Genomic DNA, 19,464 nt, shown 5'->3' on the forward strand with positions numbered 1-19,464 from the left:
AGCATGTCTCCAGAGACACATCCTCAGGGAGTCTAATCATCTCCAGATAGCATGTCTCCAGAGACACATCCTACAGACCTTCAGGCAGTCTAATCATCTCCAGATAGCATGTCTCCAGAGACACATCCTACAGACCCTCAGGGAGTCTAATAATCTCCAGATAGCATGTCTCCAGACACACATCCTACAGAGCCTCAGGGAGTCTAATAATCTCCAGATAGCATGTCTCCAGAGACACATCCTACAAACCCTCAGGGAGTCTAATAATCTCCAGATAGCATGTCTCCAGAGACACATCCTCAGGGAGTCTAATCATCTCCAGATAGCATGTCTCCAGAGACACATCCTACAGAGCCTCAGGGAGTCTAATCATCTCCAGATAGCATGTCTCCAGAGACACATCCTACAGACCGTCTAATCATCTCCAGATAGCATGTCTCCAGAGACACATCCTACAGACCCTCAGGGAGTCTAATCATCTCCAGATAGCATGTCTCCAGAGACACATCCTACAGACCCTCAGGGAGTCTAATAATCTCCAGATAGCATGTCTCCAGAGACACATCCTACAGACCCTCAGGGAGTCTAATAATCTCCAGATAGCATGTCTCCAGAGACACATCCTACAGACCCTCAGGGAGTAATAATTTCCAGATAGCATGTCTCCAGAGACACATCCTACAGACCCTCAGGGAGTCTAATCATCTCCAGATAGCATGTCTCCAGAGACACATCCTACAGACCCTCAGGGAGTCTAATAATCTCCAGATAGCATGTCTCCAGAGACACATCCTACAGAGCCTCAGGGAGTAATAATTTCCAGATAGCATGTCTCCAGAGACACATCCTACAGAGCCTCAGGGAGTCTAATAATCTCCAGATAGCATGTCTTCAGAGACACATCCTACAGACCCTCAGGGAGTTTAATCATCTCCAGATAGCATGTCTCCAGAGACACATCCTACAGACCCTCAGGGAGTCTAATCATCTCCAGATAGCATGTCTCCAGAGACACATCCTACAGACCCTCAGGGAGTCTAATCATCTCCAGATAGCATGTCTCCAGAGACACATCCTACAGAGCCTCAGGGAGTCTAATCATCTCCAGATAGCATGTCTCCAGAGACACATCCTACAGAGCCTCAGGGAGTCTAATCATCTCCAGATAGCATGTCTCCAGAGACACATCCTACAGAGCCTCAGGGAGTCTAATCATCTCCAGATAGCATGTCTTCAGAGACACATCCTACAGATCCTCAGGGAGTCTAATCATCTCCAGATAGCATGTCTCCAGAGACACATCCTACAGAGCCTCAGGCAGTCTAATCATCTCCAGATAGCATGTCTCCAGAGACACATCCTACAGATCCTCAGGGAGTCTAATCATCTCCAGATAGCATGTCTCCAGAGACACATCCTACAGACCCTCAGGGAGTCTAATAATCTCCAGATAGCATGTCTCCAGAGACACATCCTCAGGGAGTCTAATCATCTCCAGATAGCATGTCTCCAGAGACACATCCTACAGAGCCTCAGGGAGTCTAATAATGAGGGTCCTTTTACAAATGGACATGTTGTTCACAGACTAAAGCTCTTTATTTTAAAACAAATTATATTATACAATCATAAATCAAACGGATACAGTTAAAAAGATACGGCTTTAATCAATGGCGGATATTTGCATGATTGATGATTGTATTGATTAGGGTACTCATATCTCATAAAACAAACTGTTGTTTGACGATCATCAATACCCTGTGTCACAATGGCTCTGTTGTGAAGACAACTAAATCAGCAGAGAGATGAGAGATGAGGTCAGGAGGGCTGAGGGGGAACAAAATGGTGGACTGAACTTGGGGTCTGGGAAACATTGGTAAAGGGGGGGGCAGGACATGGGAAACATTGGTAAAGGGGGGGGGCAGGACATGGGAAACATTGGTAAAGGGGGGGACAGGACATGGGGTCTGGGAAACATTGGTAAAGGGGGGGGCAGGACATGGGAAACATTGGTAAAGGGGGGGACAGGACATGGGGTCTGGGAAACATTGGTAAAGGGGGGGGCAGGACATGGGAAACATTGGTAAAGGGGGGGGGCAGGACATGGGAAACATTGGTAAAGGGGGGGACAGGACATGGGGTCTGGGAAACATTGGTAAAGGGGGGGACAGGACTTGGGGTCTGGGAAACATTGGTAAAGGGGGGGACAGGACATGGGAAACACTGGTAAAGGGGGGGACAGGACATGGGGTCTGGGAAACATTGGTAAAGGGGGGGACAGGACTTGGGGTCTGGGAAACATTGGTAAAGGGGGGGACAGGACTTGGGAAACATTGGTAAATGGGGGGACAGGACATGGGGTCTGGGAAACATTGGTAAAGGGGGGGACAGGACATGGGAAACATTGGTAAAGGGGGGGACAGGACATGGGGTCTGGGAAACATTGGTAAAGGGGGGGACAGGACTTGGGGTCTGGGAAACATTGGTAAAGGGGGGGACAGGACTTGGGAATCACTGTAGCAGCTCCTAAACAAGGAGGAAAAACAACCAATGAGACAAAATACAAAGAAACAACAAAAATACATTTTTCAGCGTTTTGGATTGGCTAAATTGTTAATACCTCCCCCGTTTCAATGTGTTTGTCCCATTTGAGTCTACTGGACATGGTCCAGGTCACAGCAACCTGTTCAGGCTGTTGCATCAGGGGCATAGTTCAGGTGTTGGGTACGTCGAGGCTCAGGGCAGAGGAAGCACTGACGTCTGTGTTCAGTAGATAGACTCCATGTCCAGGCTGTTTAATACCAGTAGTGATGGTCTGTGTTCAGTAGATAGACTATGTCCTTGGGTGTCCTAGACAAGTCCTGTTTAACGTCCAACAACAACTCAGTGTCTTCAGAGCAGAACAATGATTGTGCCTGACACCTCTACAGTTCCATAATGCAGGTTCTTCATCAGAGACAGAAAAGGAGGTCCTTATAAAAATGAAACTGGTGCTGTTCACATCCTCATGCAGACATAGAACAGTAGGTTAAGACTGCACCAGGACGCAGAAGTAGTGAAGAGACGTACCATATGTATGTATCCGACCGACCGACCGCCCTAGTCTCTCTGTGTGGAGGACTTACCCAGATACAGACCCATATTCAGCCCTAGTCTCTCTGTGTGGAGGACTTACCCAGATACAGACCCATATTCAGCCCTAGTCTCTCTGTGTGGAGGACTGACCCAGATACAGACCCATATTCAGCCCTAGTCTCTCTGTGTGGAGGACTGACCCAGATACAGACCCATATTCAGCCCTAGTCTCTCTGTGTGGAGAACTGACCCAGATACAGACCCATATTCAGCCCTAGTCTCTCTGTGTGGAGAACTGACCCAGATACAGACCCATATTCAGCCCTAGTCTCTCTGTGTGGAGAACTTACCCAGATACAGACCCATATTCAGCCCTAGTCTCTCTGTGTGGAGAACTGACCCAGATACAGACCCATATTCAGCCCTAGTCTCTCTATGTGGAGAACTGACCCAGATACAGACCCATATTCAGCCCTAGTCTCTCTGTGTGGAGAACTGACCCAGATACAGACCCATATTCAGCCCTAGTCTCTCTGTGTGGAGAACTGACCCAGATACAGACCCATATTCAGCCCTAGTCTCTCTGTGTGGAGAACTGACCCAGATACAGACCCATATTCAGCCCTAGTCTCTCTGTGTGGAGGACTGACTCAGATACAGACCCATATTCAGCCCTAGTCTCTCTGTGTGGAGGACTGACCCAGATACAGACCCATATTCAGCCCTAGTCTCTCTGTGTGGAGAACTGACCCAGATACAGACCCATATTCAGCCCTAGTCTCTCTGTGTGGAGGACTGACCCAGATACAGACCCATATTCAGCCCTAGTCTCTCTGTGTGGAGGACTGACCCAGATACAGACCCATATTCAGCCCTAGTCTCTCTGTGTGGAGGACTGACCCAGATACAGACCCATATTCAGCCCTAGTCTCTCTGTGTGGAGGACTGACCCAGATACAGACCCATATTCAGCCCTAGTCTCTCTGTGTGGAGGACTGACCCAGATACAGACCCATATTCAGCCCTAGTCTCTCTGTGTGGAGGACTGACCCAGATACAGACCCATATTCAGCCCTAGTCTCTCTGTGTGGAGGACTGACCCAGATACAGACCCATATTCAGCCCTAGTCTCTCTGTGTGGAGGACTGACCCAGATACAGACCCATATTCAGCCCTAGTCTCTCTATGTGGAGAACTGACCCAGATACAGACCCATATTCAGCCCTAGTCTCTCTGTCTGGAGGACTGACCCAGATACAGACCCATATTCAGCCCTAGTCTCTCTGTGTGGAGGACTGACTCAGATACAGACCCATATTCAGCCCTAGTCTCTCTGTGTGGAGGACTGACCCAGATACAGACCCATATTCAGCCCTAGTCTCTCTGTGTGGAGGACTGACCCAGATACAGACCCATATTCAGCCCTAGTCTCTCTGTGTGGAGGACTGACCCAGATACAGACCCATATTCAGCCCTAGTCTCTCTGTGTGGAGGACTGACCCAGATACAGACCCATATTCAGCCCTAGTCTCTCTGTGTGGAGAACTTACCCAGATACAGACCCATATTCAGCCCTAGTCTCTCTGTGTGGAGGACTGACTCAGATACAGACCCATATTCAGCCCTAGTCTCTCTGTGTGGAGGACTGACCCAGATACAGACCCATATTCAGCCCTAGTCTCTCTGTGTGGAGGACAGACCCAGATACAGACCCATATTCAGCCCTAGTCTCTCTGTGTGGAGGACTGACCCAGATACAGACCCATATTCAGCCCTAGTCTCTCTGTGTGGAGAACTGACTCAGATACAGACCCATATTCAGCCCTAGTCTCTCTGTGTGGAGAACTGACCCAGATACAGACCCATATTCAGCCCTAGTCTCTCTGTGTGGAGAACTTACCCAGATACAGACCCATATTCAGCCCTAGTCTCTCTGTGTGGAGGACTGACCCAGATACAGACCCATATTCAGCCCTAGTCTCTCTGTGTGGAGGACTGACCCAGATACAGACCCATATTCAGCCCTAGTCTCTCTGTGTGGAGGACTGACCCAGATACAGACCCATATTCAGCCCTAGTCTCTCTGTGTGGAGGACTGACCCAGATACAGACCCATATTCAGCCCTAGTCTCTCTGTGTGGAGGACTGACCCAGATACAGACCCATATTCAGCCCTAGTCTCTCTGTGTGGAGGACTGACCCAGATACAGACCCATATTCAGCCCTAGTCTCTCTGTGTGGAGGACTGACCCAGATACAGACCCATATTCAGCCCTAGTCTCTCTGTGTGGAGAACTTACCCAGATACAGACCCATATTCAGCCCTAGTCTCTCTGTGTGGAGGACTGACCCAGATACAGACCCATATTCAGCCCTAGTCTCTCTGTGTGGAGGACTGACCCAGATACAGACCCATATTCAGCCCTAGTCTCTCTGTGTGGAGAACTGACCCAGATACAGACCCATATTCAGTCCTAGTCTCTCTGTGTGGAGGACTGACCCAGATACAGACCCATATTCAGCCCTAGTCTCTCTGTGTGGAGAACTGACCCAGATACAGACCCATATTCAGTCCTAGTCTCTCTGTCTGGAGAACTGACCCAGATACAGACCCATATTCAGCCCTAGTCTCTCTGTGTGGAGGACTGACCCAGATACAGACCCATATTCAGCCCTAGTCTCTCTGTGTGGAGGACTGACCCAGATACAGACCCATATTCAGCCCTAGTCTCTCTGTGTGGAGGACTGACCCAGATACAGACCCATATTCAGCCCTAGTCTCTCTGTGTGGAGAACTGACTCAGATACAGACCCATATTCAGCCCTAGTCTCTCTGTCTGGAGAACTGACCCAGATACAGACCCATATTCAGCCCTAGTCTCTCTGTGTGGAGGACTGACCCAGATACAGACCCATATTCAGCCCTAGTCTCTCTGTGTGGAGGACTGACCCAGATACAGACCCATATTCAGCCCTAGTCTCTCTGTGTGGAGGACTGACCCAGATACAGACCCATATTCAGCCCTAGTCTCTCTGTGTGGAGAACTGACCCAGATACAGACCCATATTCAGCCCTAGTCTCTCTGTGTGGAGGACTGACCCAGATACAGACCCATATTCAGCCCTAGTCTCTCTGTCTGGAGGACTGACTCAGATACAGACCCATATTCAGCCCTAGTCTCTCTGTGTGGAGGACTGACTCAGATACAGACCCATATTCAGCCCTAGTCTCTCTGTGTGGAGGACTGACCCAGATACAGACCCATATTCAGCCCTAGTCTCTCTGTGTGGAGGACTGACCCAGATACAGACCCATATTCAGCCCTAGTCTCTCTGTGTGGAGGACTGACTCAGATACAGACCCATATTCAGCCCTAGTCTCTCTGTGTGGAGGACTGACCCAGATACAGACCCATATTCAGCCCTAGTCTCTCTGTGTGGAGGACTGACCCAGATACAGACCCATATTCAGCCCTAGTCTCTCTGTCTGGAGGACTGACCCAGATACAGACCCATATTCAGCCCTAGTCTCTCTGTGTGGAGAACTGACCCAGATACAGACCCATATTCAGCCCTAGTCTCTCTGTGTGGAGGACTGACCCAGATACAGACCCATATTCAGCCCTAGTCTCTCTGTGTGGAGAACTGACCCAGATACAGACCCATATTCAGCCCTAGTCTCTCTATGTGGAGGACTGACCCAGATACAGACCCATATTCAGCCCTAGTCTCTCTGTCTGGAGGACTGACCCAGATACAGACCCATATTCAGCCCTAGTCTCTCTGTGTGGAGAACTGACCCAGATACAGACCCATATTCAGCCCTAGTCTCTCTGTGTGGAGGACTGACCCAGATACAGACCCATATTCAGCCCTAGTCTCTCTGTGTGGAGGACTGACCCAGATACAGACCCATATTCAGCCCTAGTCTCTCTGTGTGGAGAACTGACCCAGATACAGACCCATATTCAGCCCTAGTCTCTCTATGTGGAGGACTGACCCAGATACAGACCCATATTCAGCCCTAGTCTCTCTGTGTGGAGGACTGACCCAGATACAGACCCATATTCAGCCCTAGTCTCTCTGTGTGGAGGACTGACCCAGATACAGACCCATATTCAGCCCTAGTCTCTCTGTGTGGAGAACTGACCCAGATACAGACCCATATTCAGCCCTAGTCTCTCTGTGTGGAGAACTTACCCAGATACAGACCCATATTCAGCCCTAGTCTCTCTGTGTGGAGAACTGACCCAGATACAGACCCATATTCAGCCCTAGTCTCTCTGTGTGGAGGACTGACCCAGATACAGACCCATATTCAGCCCTAGTCTCTCTGTGTGGAGGACTGACTCAGATACAGACCCATATTCAGCCCTAGTCTCTCTGTCTGGAGGACAGAAGTCTTAGTCCCCCTCCACTCTGTTGGTCTGTCTCAGCAGAGAGACAGGGACTTCAGGAGACGCCATGTAGTGGGAATGGGGGGGGTACAGCTGTTCTCCAGTATGTAAGTCACAGGTCACACCCCATCCTATCAGTCCAGAAGGTACCACCAAAACCCCCATGATGTGTCCAACGGTCCAGAGAGGTCCGGGGTACCAGACGGTCCAGAGAGGTCCGGGGGTACCAGACGGTCCAGAGAGGTCCGGGGGTATCAGACGGTCCAGAGAGGTCCGGGGGTATCAGACGGGGAAGACGGGGCTGTGTTTTGGCCTGCTCAGCCCTCAGACAGAGAACTCCACACCACTACGGCATGTACGTGTCATCAGTAGGCGCCGCAGACGCAGGCCGGTGAATGGGTTGAGCCAGAGGAAGGAGGGCGGGCCTCCGAACACGGCCTTCATCCCCTCCCAGCGCACACGCCGCTCCCACCTCGGCTTCTCATTCTTCAGACGCTCGATCTCCTGGGAGACGAGACAGACACAGACATGAAGACAGACCGACAGACAGACAGGCACAAACAGACAGGAAGACAGACCGACAGACAGGCACAAACAGACAGACAGACAGACAGACAGACAGACAGACAGACAGACAGACAGACATACACAGATCGACATGAAGACAGACCGACAGGCACAAACAGACCGACAGACAGACAGACAGACAGACAGACAGACAGACAGACAGACAGACAGACAGACAGACAGACATGAAGACAGACCGACAGACAGGCACAGACAGACATGAAGACAGGCACAGATCGACAGACAGACAGACATGAAGACAGACCGACAGACAGACAGGCACAAACAGACAGACCAACAGACAACAGACAGACCAACAGACACAGACAGACATGAAGACAGGCACAGATCGACAGACAGACACAGACAGACAGACAATCCTTCAGCATACTCTCCATTTAATCACCTGATTTGAAAAGCAACAGAAAGTAAACCCTGGGAAACAGCCAGTGAACCATCCAATGACCGAGATGGTATAGATATCTATAGATACACATCTAGACACAGAGGGCTCACCACTGCAGGTAGACACCATGACAGAGATGGTATAGATATCTATAGATACACATCACATCTAGACACAGAGGGCTCACCACTGCAGGTAGACACCATGACAGAGATGGTATAGATATCTATAGATACACATCACATCTAGACACAGAGGGCTCATCACTGCAGGTAGACACCATGACAGAGATGGTATAGATATCTATAGATACACATCACATCTAGACACAGAGGGCTCATCACTGCAGGTAGACACCATGACAGAGATGGTATAGATATCTATAGATACACATCTAGACACAGAGGGCTCACCACTGCAGGTAGACACCATGACAGAGATGGTATAGATATCTATAGATACACATCAAGACACAGAGGGCTCACCACTGCAGGTAGACACCATGACAGAGATGGTATAGATATCTATAGATACACATCTAGACACAGAGGGCTCACCACTGCAGGTAGACACCATGACAGAGATGGTATAGATATCTATAGATACACATCACATCTAGACACAGAGGGCTCATCACTGCAGGTAGACACCATGACAGAGATGGTATAGATATCTATAGATACACATCTAGACACAGAGGGCTCATCACTGCAGGTAGACACCATGACAGAGATGGTATAGATATCTATAGATACACATCTAGACACAGAGGGCTCATCACTGCAGGTAGACACCATGACAGAGATGGTATAGATATCTATAGATACACATCACATCTAGACACAGAGGGCTCACCACTGCAGGTAGACACCATGACAGAGATGGTATAGATATCTATAGATACACATCTAGACACAGAGGGCTCACCACTGCAGGTAGACACCATGACAGAGATGGTATAGATATCTATAGATACACATCACATCTAGACACAGAGGGCTCACCACTGCAGGTAGACACCATGACAGAGATGGTATAGATATCTATAGATACACATCTAGACACAGAGGGCTCACCACTGCAGGTAGACACCATGACAGAGATGGTATAGATATCTATAGATACAGTTGAATGAGGTTCACTGTTCCTGTAAACAAGTGGTGGAAAGAACTGACAGTTGAAGTCGGAAGTTTACATACACCTTAACCAAATACATTTGAACTCAGTTTTTCACAATTCCTGACATTTAATCCTAGTAAAGATTCCCTGTCTTAGGTCAGTTAGGATCACCACTTTATTTTAAGAATGTGAAATGTCAGAATAATAGTAGAGAGAATGATTTATTTCAGCTTTTATTTCTTTCATCACATTCCCAGTGGGTCAGAAGTTTACATACACTCAATTAGTATTTGGTAGCATTGCCTTTAAATTGTTTAACTTGGGTCAAATGTTTCGGGTAGCCTTCCACAAGCTTCCCACAATAAGTTGGGTGAATTTTGGCCAATTCCTCCTGACAGAGCTGGTGTAACTGAGTCAGGTTTGTAGGCCTCCTTGCTCGCACACGCTTTTTCAGTTCTGCCCACACATTTTCTATAGGATTGAGGTCAGGGCTTTGTGATGGCCAGTCCAATACCTTGACTTTGTTGTCCTTAAGCCATTTTGCCACAACTTTGGAAGTATGCTTGGGGTCATTGTCCATTTGGAAGACCCATTTGCGACCAAGCTTTAACTTCTTGACTGATGTCTTGAGATGTTGCTTCAATATATCCACATAATTTTCCATCCTCATGATGCCATCTATTTTGTGAAGTGCACCAGTCCCTCCTGCAGCAAAGCACCCCCACAACATGATGCTGCCACCCCCGTGCTTCACGGTTGGGATGGTGTTCCTCGGCTTGCAAGCCTCCCCCTTTTCCTCCAAACATAACGATGGTCATTATGGCCAAACAGTTCTATTTTTGTTTCATCAGACCAGAGGACATTTCCCCAAAAAGTACAATCTTTGTGCAGTTGCAAACCATAGTCTGGCTTTTTTATGGCAGTTTTGGAGCAGTGGCTTCTTCCTTGCTGAGCGGCTTTCAGGTTATGTCGATATAGGACTCGTTTTACTGTGGATATAGATACTCTGTACCTGTTTCCTCCAGCATCTTCACAAGGTCCTTTGCTGTTGTTCTGGGATTAATTTGCACTAGTACGTTCTCTAGGAGACAGAACGCGTCTCCTTCCTGAGCGGTATGATGGCTGCTTGGTCCCATGGTGTTTATACTTGCGTATTATTGTTTGTATAGATGAACGTGGTACCTTCAGGCGTTTGGAAATTGCTCCCAAGTATGAACCAGACTTGTGGAGGTCTACAATATTTTTGTCTGAGGTCTTGGCTGATTTCTTTTGATTTTCCCATGATGTCAAGCAAAGAGGCACAGAGTTTGAAGGTAGGCCTTGAAATACATCCACAGGCACACCTCCAATTGACACAAATGATGTCAATTAGCCTATCAGAAGCTTCTAAAGCCATGACATCATTTTCTGGAATTTTCCAAGCTGTTTAAAGGCACAGTCAACTTAGTGTATGTAAACTTCTGACCCACTGGAATTGTGATACAGTGAATTATAAGTGAAATCATCAGTCTGTAAACAATTGTTGGAAAAATTACTTGTGTCATGCACAAAGTAGATGTCCTAACCGACTTGCCAAAACTGTAGTTTGTTAACAAGAAATTTGTGGAGTGGTTGGAAAAACGAGTTTTAATGACTCCAACCTAAGTGTATGTAAACTTCCGACTTCAACTGTACTTGTACATTTACTTCCGATACGTAAGTACATATAAAACCAAATACTTTTACTCAAGTAGTATTTTACTGTGTGACTTTCACTTTTACTTGAGTCATTATCTATTAAAAGTATCTTTACTTTCACTCAAGTATGACAATTGAGTATTTTTTCCACCACTGCTGTAAACCTTGTCAAGTGTTCCTCTAAGTGGTGGCGACCACAGTGTGCGGCGTGACGACCGCGGTGTGTGGCGTGACGACCACAGTGTGTGGCGTGACGACCACAGTGTGTGGCGTGACGACCTCAGTGTGTGGCGTGACGACCTCAGTGTGTGGCGTGACGACCTCAGTGTGTGGCGTGACGACCTCAGTGTGTGGCGTGACGACCTCAGTGTGTGGCGTGACGACCTCAGTGTGTGGCGTGACGACCTCAGTGTGTGGCGTGACGACCTCAGTGTGTGGCGTGACGACCTCAGTGTGTGGCGTGACGGCCACAGTGTGTGGCGTGACGACCACAGTGTGTGGCGTGACGACCTCAGTGTGTGGCGTGACGACCACAGTGTGTGGCGTGACGACCTCAGTGTGTGGCGTGACGACCTCAGTGTGTGGCGTGACGACCTCAGTGTGTGGCGTGACGACCTCAGTGTGTGGCGTGACGACCTCAGTGTGTGGCGTGACGACCTCAGTGTGTGGCGTGGCGACCTCAGTGTGTGGCGTGACGACCTCAGTGTGTGGCGTGGCGACCTCAGTGTGTGGCGTGACGACCACAGTGTGTGGCGTGACGACCACAGTGTGTGGCGTGACGACCTCAGTGTGTGGCGTGACGACCTCAGTGTGTGGCGTGACGACCTCAGTGTGTGGCGTGACGACCTCAGTCTGTGGCGTGACGGCCACAGTGTGTGGCGTGACGGCCACGGTGTGTGGCGTGACGACCTCGGTGTGTGGCGTGGCGACCTCGGTGTGTGGCGTGACGACCTCGGTGTGTGGCGTGGCGACCTCGGTGTGTGGCGTGACGACCGCGGTGTGTGGCGTGACGACCGCGGTGTGTGGCGTGACGGCCTCGGTGTGTGGCGTGACGACCACAGTGTGTGGCGTGACGACCTCAGTGTGTGGCGTGACGACCACAGTGTGTGGCGTGACGACCTCAGTGTGTGGCGTGACGACCTCAGTGTGTGGCGTGACGACCTCAGTGTGTGGCGTGACGACCTCAGTGTGTGGCGTGACGACCTCAGTGTGTGGCGTGACGACCTCAGTGTGTGGCGTGGCGACCTCAGTGTGTGGCGTGACGACCTCAGTGTGTGGCGTGGCGACCTCAGTGTGTGGCGTGACGACCACAGTGTGTGGCGTGACGACCACAGTGTGTGGCGTGACGACCTCAGTGTGTGGCGTGACGACCTCAGTGTGTGGCGTGACGACCTCAGTGTGTGGCGTGACGACCTCAGTCTGTGGCGTGACGGCCACGGTGTGTGGCGTGACGGCCACGGTGTGTGGCGTGACGACCTCGGTGTGTGGCGTGGCGACCTCGGTGTGTGGCGTGGCGACCTCGGTGTGTGGCGTGACGACCGCGGTGTGTGGCGTGACGACCGCGGTGTGTGGCGTGACGGCCTCGGTGTGTGGCGTGACGACCTCGGTGTGTGGCGTGACGACCTCGGTGTGTGGCGTGACGACCGCGGTGTGTGGCGTGACGACCGCGGTGTGTGGCGTGACGACCGCGGTGTGTGGCGTGACGACCGCGGTGTGTGGCGTGACGACCGCGGTGTGTGGCGTGACGACCGCGGTGTGTGGCGTGACGACCGCGGTGTGTGGCGTGACGACCGCGGTGTGTGGCGTGACGACCGCGGTGTGTGGCGTGACGACCTCGGTGTGTGGCGTGACGACCGCGGTGTGTGGCGTGACGACCGCGGTGTGTGGCGTGACGACCACGGTGTGTGGCGTGACGACCACGGTGTGTGGCGTGCGCTCGGTGCCTCACCGTCTCGTCGTTGCAGATGGAGTGTATCTGCGTTCCGAACATCACCACGGTGAAGGTGAGGAAGAGGAAGGCCTCCAGACAGAGGAAGATCATCAACATCACCGCCACAGGAGGAGAGAAGTCAGTGCATTCTGGGAGATGGAGTTGTGGGAGAGGAGAGAGGTGTCATTATTTTGACAGAGGAGGAGAGGTGTCATTATTTTAACAGAGGAGGAGAGAGGTGTCATTATTTTGACAGAGGAGGAGAGGGGTGTCATTATTTTGACAGGAGGAGGAGAGAGGTGTCATTATTTTGACAGAGGAGGAGAGAGGTGTCATTATTTTGACAGAGGAGGAGAGAGGTGTCATTATTTTGACAGAGGAGGAGAGAGGTGTCATTATTTTGACAGGGGAGGAGAGGGGTGTCATTATTTTGACAGAGGAGAGGTGTCATTATTTTGACAGAGGAGGAGAGGTGTCATTATTTTAACAGAGGAGGAGAGAGGTGTCATTATTTTGACAGAGGAGGAGAGGTGTCATTATTTTGACAGAGGAGGATAGGGGTGTCATTATTTTGACAGAGGAGGAGAGAGGTGTCACTATTTTGACAGAGGAGGAGAGGGGTGTCATTATTTTGACAGAGGAGAGGTGTCATTATTTTGACAGAGGAGGAGAGGGGTGTCATTATTTTGACAGAGGAGGAGAGGGGTGTCATTATTTTGACAGAGGAGGAGAGGGGTGTCATTATTTTGACAGAGGAGGAGAGAGGTGTCACTATTTTGACAGAGGAGGAGAGGGGTGTCATTATTTTGACAGAGGAGAGGTGTCATTATTTTGACAGAGGAGGAGAGGGGTGTCATTATTTTGACAGAGGAGGAGAGGGGTGTCATTATTTTGACAGAGGAGGAGAGGGGTGTCATTATTTTGACAGAGGAGGAGAGGTGTCATTATTTTGACAGAGGAGGAGAGGGGTGTCATTATTTTGACAGAGGAGGAGAGGTGTCATTATTTTGACAGAGGAGGAGAGGGGTGTCATTATTTTGACAGAGGAGGAGAGGGGTGTCATTATTTTGACAGAGGAGAGGGGTGTCATTATTTTGACAGAGGAGGAGAGAGGTGTCACTATTTTGACAGAGGAGGAGAGGGGTGTCATTATTTTGACAGAGGAGAGGTGTCATTATTTTGACAGAGGAGGAGAGGGGTGTCATTATTTTGACAGAGGAGAGGGGTGTCATTATTTTGACAGAGGAGGAGAGGGGTGTCATTATTTTGACAGAGGAGGAGAGGTGTCATTATTTTGACAGAGGAGGAGAGGGGTGTCATTATTTTGACAGAGGAGGAGAGGTGTCATTATTTTGACAGAGGAGGAGAGGGGTGTCATTATTTTGACAGAGGAGGAGAGGTGTCATTATTTTGACAGAGGAGGAGAGGGGTGTCATTATTTTGACAGAGGAGGAGAGGGGTGTCCTTATTTTGACAGAGGAGGAGAGAGGTGACATTATTTTGACAGAGGAGGAGAGGGGTGTCATTATTTTGACAGAGGATAGGGGTGTCATTATTTTGACAGAGGAGGAGAGGGGTGTCATTATTTTGACAGAGGAGGAGGGGTGTCATTATTTTGACAGAGGAGGAGAGGGGTGTCATTATTTTGACAGAGGAGGAGAGGGGTGTCATTATTTTGACAGGGGAGGAGAGGTGTCATTATTTTGACAGAGGAGGAGAGGGGTGTCATTATTTTGACAGAGGAGGAGAGGGGTGTCATTATTTTGACAGAGGAGAGGTGTCATTATTTTGACAGAGGAGGAGAGGTGTCATTATTTTGACAGAGGAGGAGAGGTGTCATTATTTTGACAGAGGAGGAGAGGGGTGTCATTATTTTGACAGAGGAGGAGAGAGGTGTCATTATTTTGACAGAGGAGGAGAGGGGTGTCATTATTTTCACAGAGGAGGAGAGGTGTCATTATTTTGACAGAGGAGGAGAGGGGTGTCATTATTTTGACAGAGGAGGAGAGGTGTCATTATTTTGACAGAGGAGGAGAGAGGTGTCATTATTTTGACAGAGGAGGAGGTGTCATTATTTTGACAGAGGAGGAGATGTGTCATTATTTTGACAGAGGAGGAGAGGGGTGTCATTATTTTGACAGAGGAGGAGAGGTGTCATTATTTTGACAGAGGAGGAGGGGTGTCATTATTTTGACAGGAGGAGAGGGGTGTCATTATTTTGACAGAGGAGGAGAGGGGTGTCATTATTTTATCCTCTGATTATAAAGGTTCTATTAACATTTAGAATAATTTAAAATCAAATGTATCATCATCATCATCATCATCACTTTCATAATTACCTTCAATATCATCATTATTATAAACATCATCATCATTATTTCATCATATCCAAGATGGTGTAGCAGTCATGCATCTTCGTCTTGTTGTGTTCCGTGTATATATATTTTTTCCTTTGCATTTTCTTCACATTTATTTTTTAAATATTTTTTCAACCTCAACTCCAACATACTCTCCTGCAACCCTCCTCACCCACTGTGGTATGGATATTTTCTTTACTTAAGAAACCGGAACCCCCAACAGATGCTAGCCAGCTAACTAGCTACTAGTCAGCTAGCGGTCATCAGCTAACCTTTAGCCCTCTTTTTCCCCACATATACTGATTCCTACGGCTCTGAACCGTTTCACCTGGATCATCGCAGCTAGCTAGCTGCTATCCGAGTGGCTACCCCCTGGCTAACACCTCTGTCGCGAAGAAAGTAACAATTAGCCTGGAGCTAGCCAGTGCTAGGCCCATCTCCCGGCAAACTGAAGAGGTCCATCAGCCACTACTTGGGATACAATGCCAATTGGCCTGGACCCTTTTACTGCCAATACGGAGCCCTGCCGATCCTTCACAACTGGTCTCCCGACGTAAACCGCCCGAGGGGGTTTTCAACAGGCTCCTCCGTCACGACGTCCCCTGAATGCCCATCCGCTAGCCCCGGCCCGCTAGCTGTCCAGAGCATATCGGACTGTTAGCTAAAGAGGTCCATCAGCCAATTTCCTTGGGCTACAATACCTATTTTGCCAATTGGCCTGGACCCTTTAATTACACGGAGCCCTGCCGATCCGTCACGACTGGTCTGCCGACGTAACTGTCTGAGGGAGCTACAACTGACTCTTCTGTCGCGACGTCCCCCTAAGGCCCTTCTGCTAGCCAAGGCCCGCAAGCTGTCTGAATTGCCGTGTCTCCAGCCCGCCTAGCTACTCACTAGACCCCATGATCTCTCGGCTACGCATCCCTAATGTCAATATGCCTTGTCCATTGCTGTTTTGGTTAGTGATTACTGTCTTATTTCACTGTAGGGCCTCCAGCCCTGCTCAATATGCCTTAGCTAACCATTTTGTTCCACCTCCCACACATGTGGTTACCTCACCTGGTTTAAATGGTGTCTCTAGAGACAATATCTCTCTCATCATCACTCAATGCCTAGGTTTAACTCCACTGTATTCACATCCTACCATACCCTCTGTCTGTACATTATACCTTAGGTCTATTCTTCCGTGCCCAGAAACCTGCTCCTTTTACTCTCTGTTCCAAACGTACTAGACGACCAGTTCTTATAGTCTTAGCCGTACCCTTATCCTACAGTAGCCTACCATTACACTAAACATAGAAACACAGTAGCCTACTACAGTGAATGTAGAAGTAAACAGTAGCCTACCACATTGAATGTAGATGTAAACAGTAGCCTACCACAGACCCATCTGTCTATCGCCCCCTTTGAATTCCATGCTGTCACAGTTACCAGCCCTTTCAAGCTTAACATCCTTATCATTTATCGCCCTCCAGGTTCCCTTGGAGAGTTCATCAATGAGCTTGACGCCTTGATAAGTTCCTTTCCTGAGGATGGCTCACCTCTCACAGTTCTGGGTGACTTTAACCTCCCCACGTCTACCTTTGACTCATTCCTCTCTGCCTCCTCCTTTCCACTCCTCTCCTCTTTTGACCTCACCCTCTCACCTTCCCCCCCTACTCACAAGGCAGGCAATATGCTTGACCTCATCTTTACTAGATGCTGTTCTTCCACTAATCTCATTGCAACTCCCCTCCAAGTCTCCGACCACTACCTTGTATCCTTTTCCCTCTCGCTCTCATCCAACACTTCCCACACTGCCCCTACTCGGATGGTATCGCGCCGTCCCAACCTTCGCTCTCTCTCCCCCGCTACTCTCTCCTCTTCCATCCTATCATCTCTTCCCTCTGCTCAAACCTTCTCCAACCTATCTCCTGATTCTGCCTCCTCAACCCTCCTCTCCTCCCTTTCTGCATCCTTTGACTCTCTATGTCCCCTATCCTCCAGGCCGGCTCGGTCCTCCCCTCCTGCTCCGTGGCTCGACGACTCATTGCGAGCTCACAGAACAGGGCTCCGGGCAGCCGAGCGGAAATGGAGGAAAACTCGCCTCCCTGCGGACCTGGCATCCTTTCACTCCCTCCTCTCTACATTCTCCTCTTCTGTCTCTGCTGCTAAAGCCACTTTCTACCACTCTAAATTCCAAGCATCTGCCTCGAACCCTAGGAGGCTCTTTGCCACCTTCTCCTCCCTCCTGAATCCTCCTCCCCCCCCCCCCCTCCTCCCTCTCTGCGGATGACTTCGTCAACCATTTTGAAAAGAAGGTCGACGACATCCGATCCTCGTTTGCTAAGTCAAACGACACCGCTGGTTCTGCTCACACTGCCCTACCCTGTGCTTTGACCTCTTTCTCCCCCCTCTCTCCAGATGAAATCTCGCGTCTTGTGACGGCCGGCTGCCCAACAACCTGCCCGCTTGACCCTATCCCCTCCTCTCTTCTCCAGACCATTTCCGGAGACCTTCTCCCTTACCTCACCTCGCTCATCAACTCATCCTTGACCGCTGGCTACGTCCCTTCCGTCTTCAAGAGAGCGAGAGTTGCACCCCTTCTGAAAAAACCTACACTCGATCCCTCCGATGTCAACAACTACAGACCAGTATCCCTTCTTTCTTTTCTCTCCAAAACTCTTGAACGTGCCGTCCTTGGCCAGCTCTCCTGCTATCTCTCTCAGAATGACCTTCTTAATCCAAATCAGTCAGGTTTCAAGACTAGTCATTCAACTGAGACTGCTCTTCTCTGTGTCACGGAGGCGCTCCGCACTGCTAAAGCTAACTCTCTCTCCTCTGCTCTCATGCTTCTAGACCTATCGGCTGCCTTTGATACTGTGAACCATCAGATCCTCCTCTCCACCCTCTCCGAGTTGGGCATCTCCGGCGCGGCCCACGCTTGGATTGCGTCCTACCTGACAGGTCGCTCCTACCAGTTGGCGTGGCGAGAATCTGTCTCCGCACCACGTGCTCTCACCACTGGTGTCCCCCAGGGCTCTGTTCTAGGCCCTCTCCTATTCTCGCTATACACCAAGTCACTTGGCTCTGTCATATCCTCACATGGTCTCTCCTATCATTGCTATGCAGACGACACACAATTAATCTTCTCCTTTCCCCCTTCTGATAACCAGGTGGCGAATCGCATCTCTGCATGTCTGGCAGACATATCAGTGTGGATGACGGATCACCACCTCAAGCTGAACCTCGGCAAGACGGAGCTGCTCTTCCTCCCGGGGAAGGACTGCCCGTTCCATGATCTCGCCATCACGGTTGACAACTCCATTGTGTCCTCCTCCCAGAGTGCTAAGAACCTTGGCGTGATCCTGGACAACACCCTGTCGTTCTCGACTAACATCAAGGCGGTGACCCGTTCCTGTAGGTTCATGCTCTACAACATTCGCAGAGTACGACCCTGCCTCACACAGGAAGCGGCGCAGGTCCTAATCCAGGCACTTGTCATCTCCCATCTGGATTACTGCAACTCGCTGTTGGCTGGGCTCCCTGCCTGTGCCATTAAACCCCTACAACTCATCCAGAACGCCGCAGCCCGTCTGGTGTTCAACCTTCCCAAGTTCTCTCACGTCACCCCGCTCCTCCGCTCTCTCCACTGGCTTCCAGTTGAAGCTCGCATCCGCTACAAGACCATGGTGCTTGCCTACGGAGCTGTGAGGGGAACGGCACCTCCGTACCTTCAGGCTCTGATCAGGCCCTACACCCAAACAAGGGCACTGCGTTCATCCACCTCTGGCCTGCTCGCCTCCCTACCTCTGAGGAAGTACAGTTCCCGCTCAGCCCAGTCAAAACTGTTTGCTGCTCTGGCACCCCAATGGTGGAACAAACTCCCTCACGACGCCAGGTCAGCGGAGTCAATCACCACCTTCCGGAGACAACTGAAACCCCACCTCTTTAAGGAAT

The 19,464-nt window shown here is 50.0% G+C and overlaps 1 protein-coding gene across 2 annotated transcripts in view; it reads right to left on the reverse strand.

Moving 5' to 3' along the window:
* Window positions 1-5,175: 5,175 nt before the first annotated feature.
* LOC139575424 (palmitoyltransferase ZDHHC7-like) overlaps window positions 5,176-19,464 on the reverse strand; it is a 38,523-nt gene continuing 24,234 nt past the window's right edge. For both annotated transcript variants that reach the window (XM_071400375.1, XM_071400376.1), the window contains exons 7-8: window positions 13,187-13,317; window positions 5,176-7,973 (exon numbers count right to left, since the gene is read on the reverse strand). In XM_071400375.1, coding sequence (XP_071256476.1) covers window positions 7,794-7,973; window positions 13,187-13,317 — 311 coding nt within the window. In that variant the 3' untranslated portion in view covers window positions 5,176-7,793. The remainder of the gene's footprint in view (window positions 7,974-13,186; window positions 13,318-19,464) is intronic.

Source organism: Salvelinus alpinus, chromosome 5, assembly GCF_045679555.1.
Source record: "Salvelinus alpinus chromosome 5, SLU_Salpinus.1, whole genome shotgun sequence".
In the NCBI taxonomy this organism is placed as follows: Eukaryota; Metazoa; Chordata; class Actinopteri; order Salmoniformes; family Salmonidae; genus Salvelinus; species Salvelinus alpinus.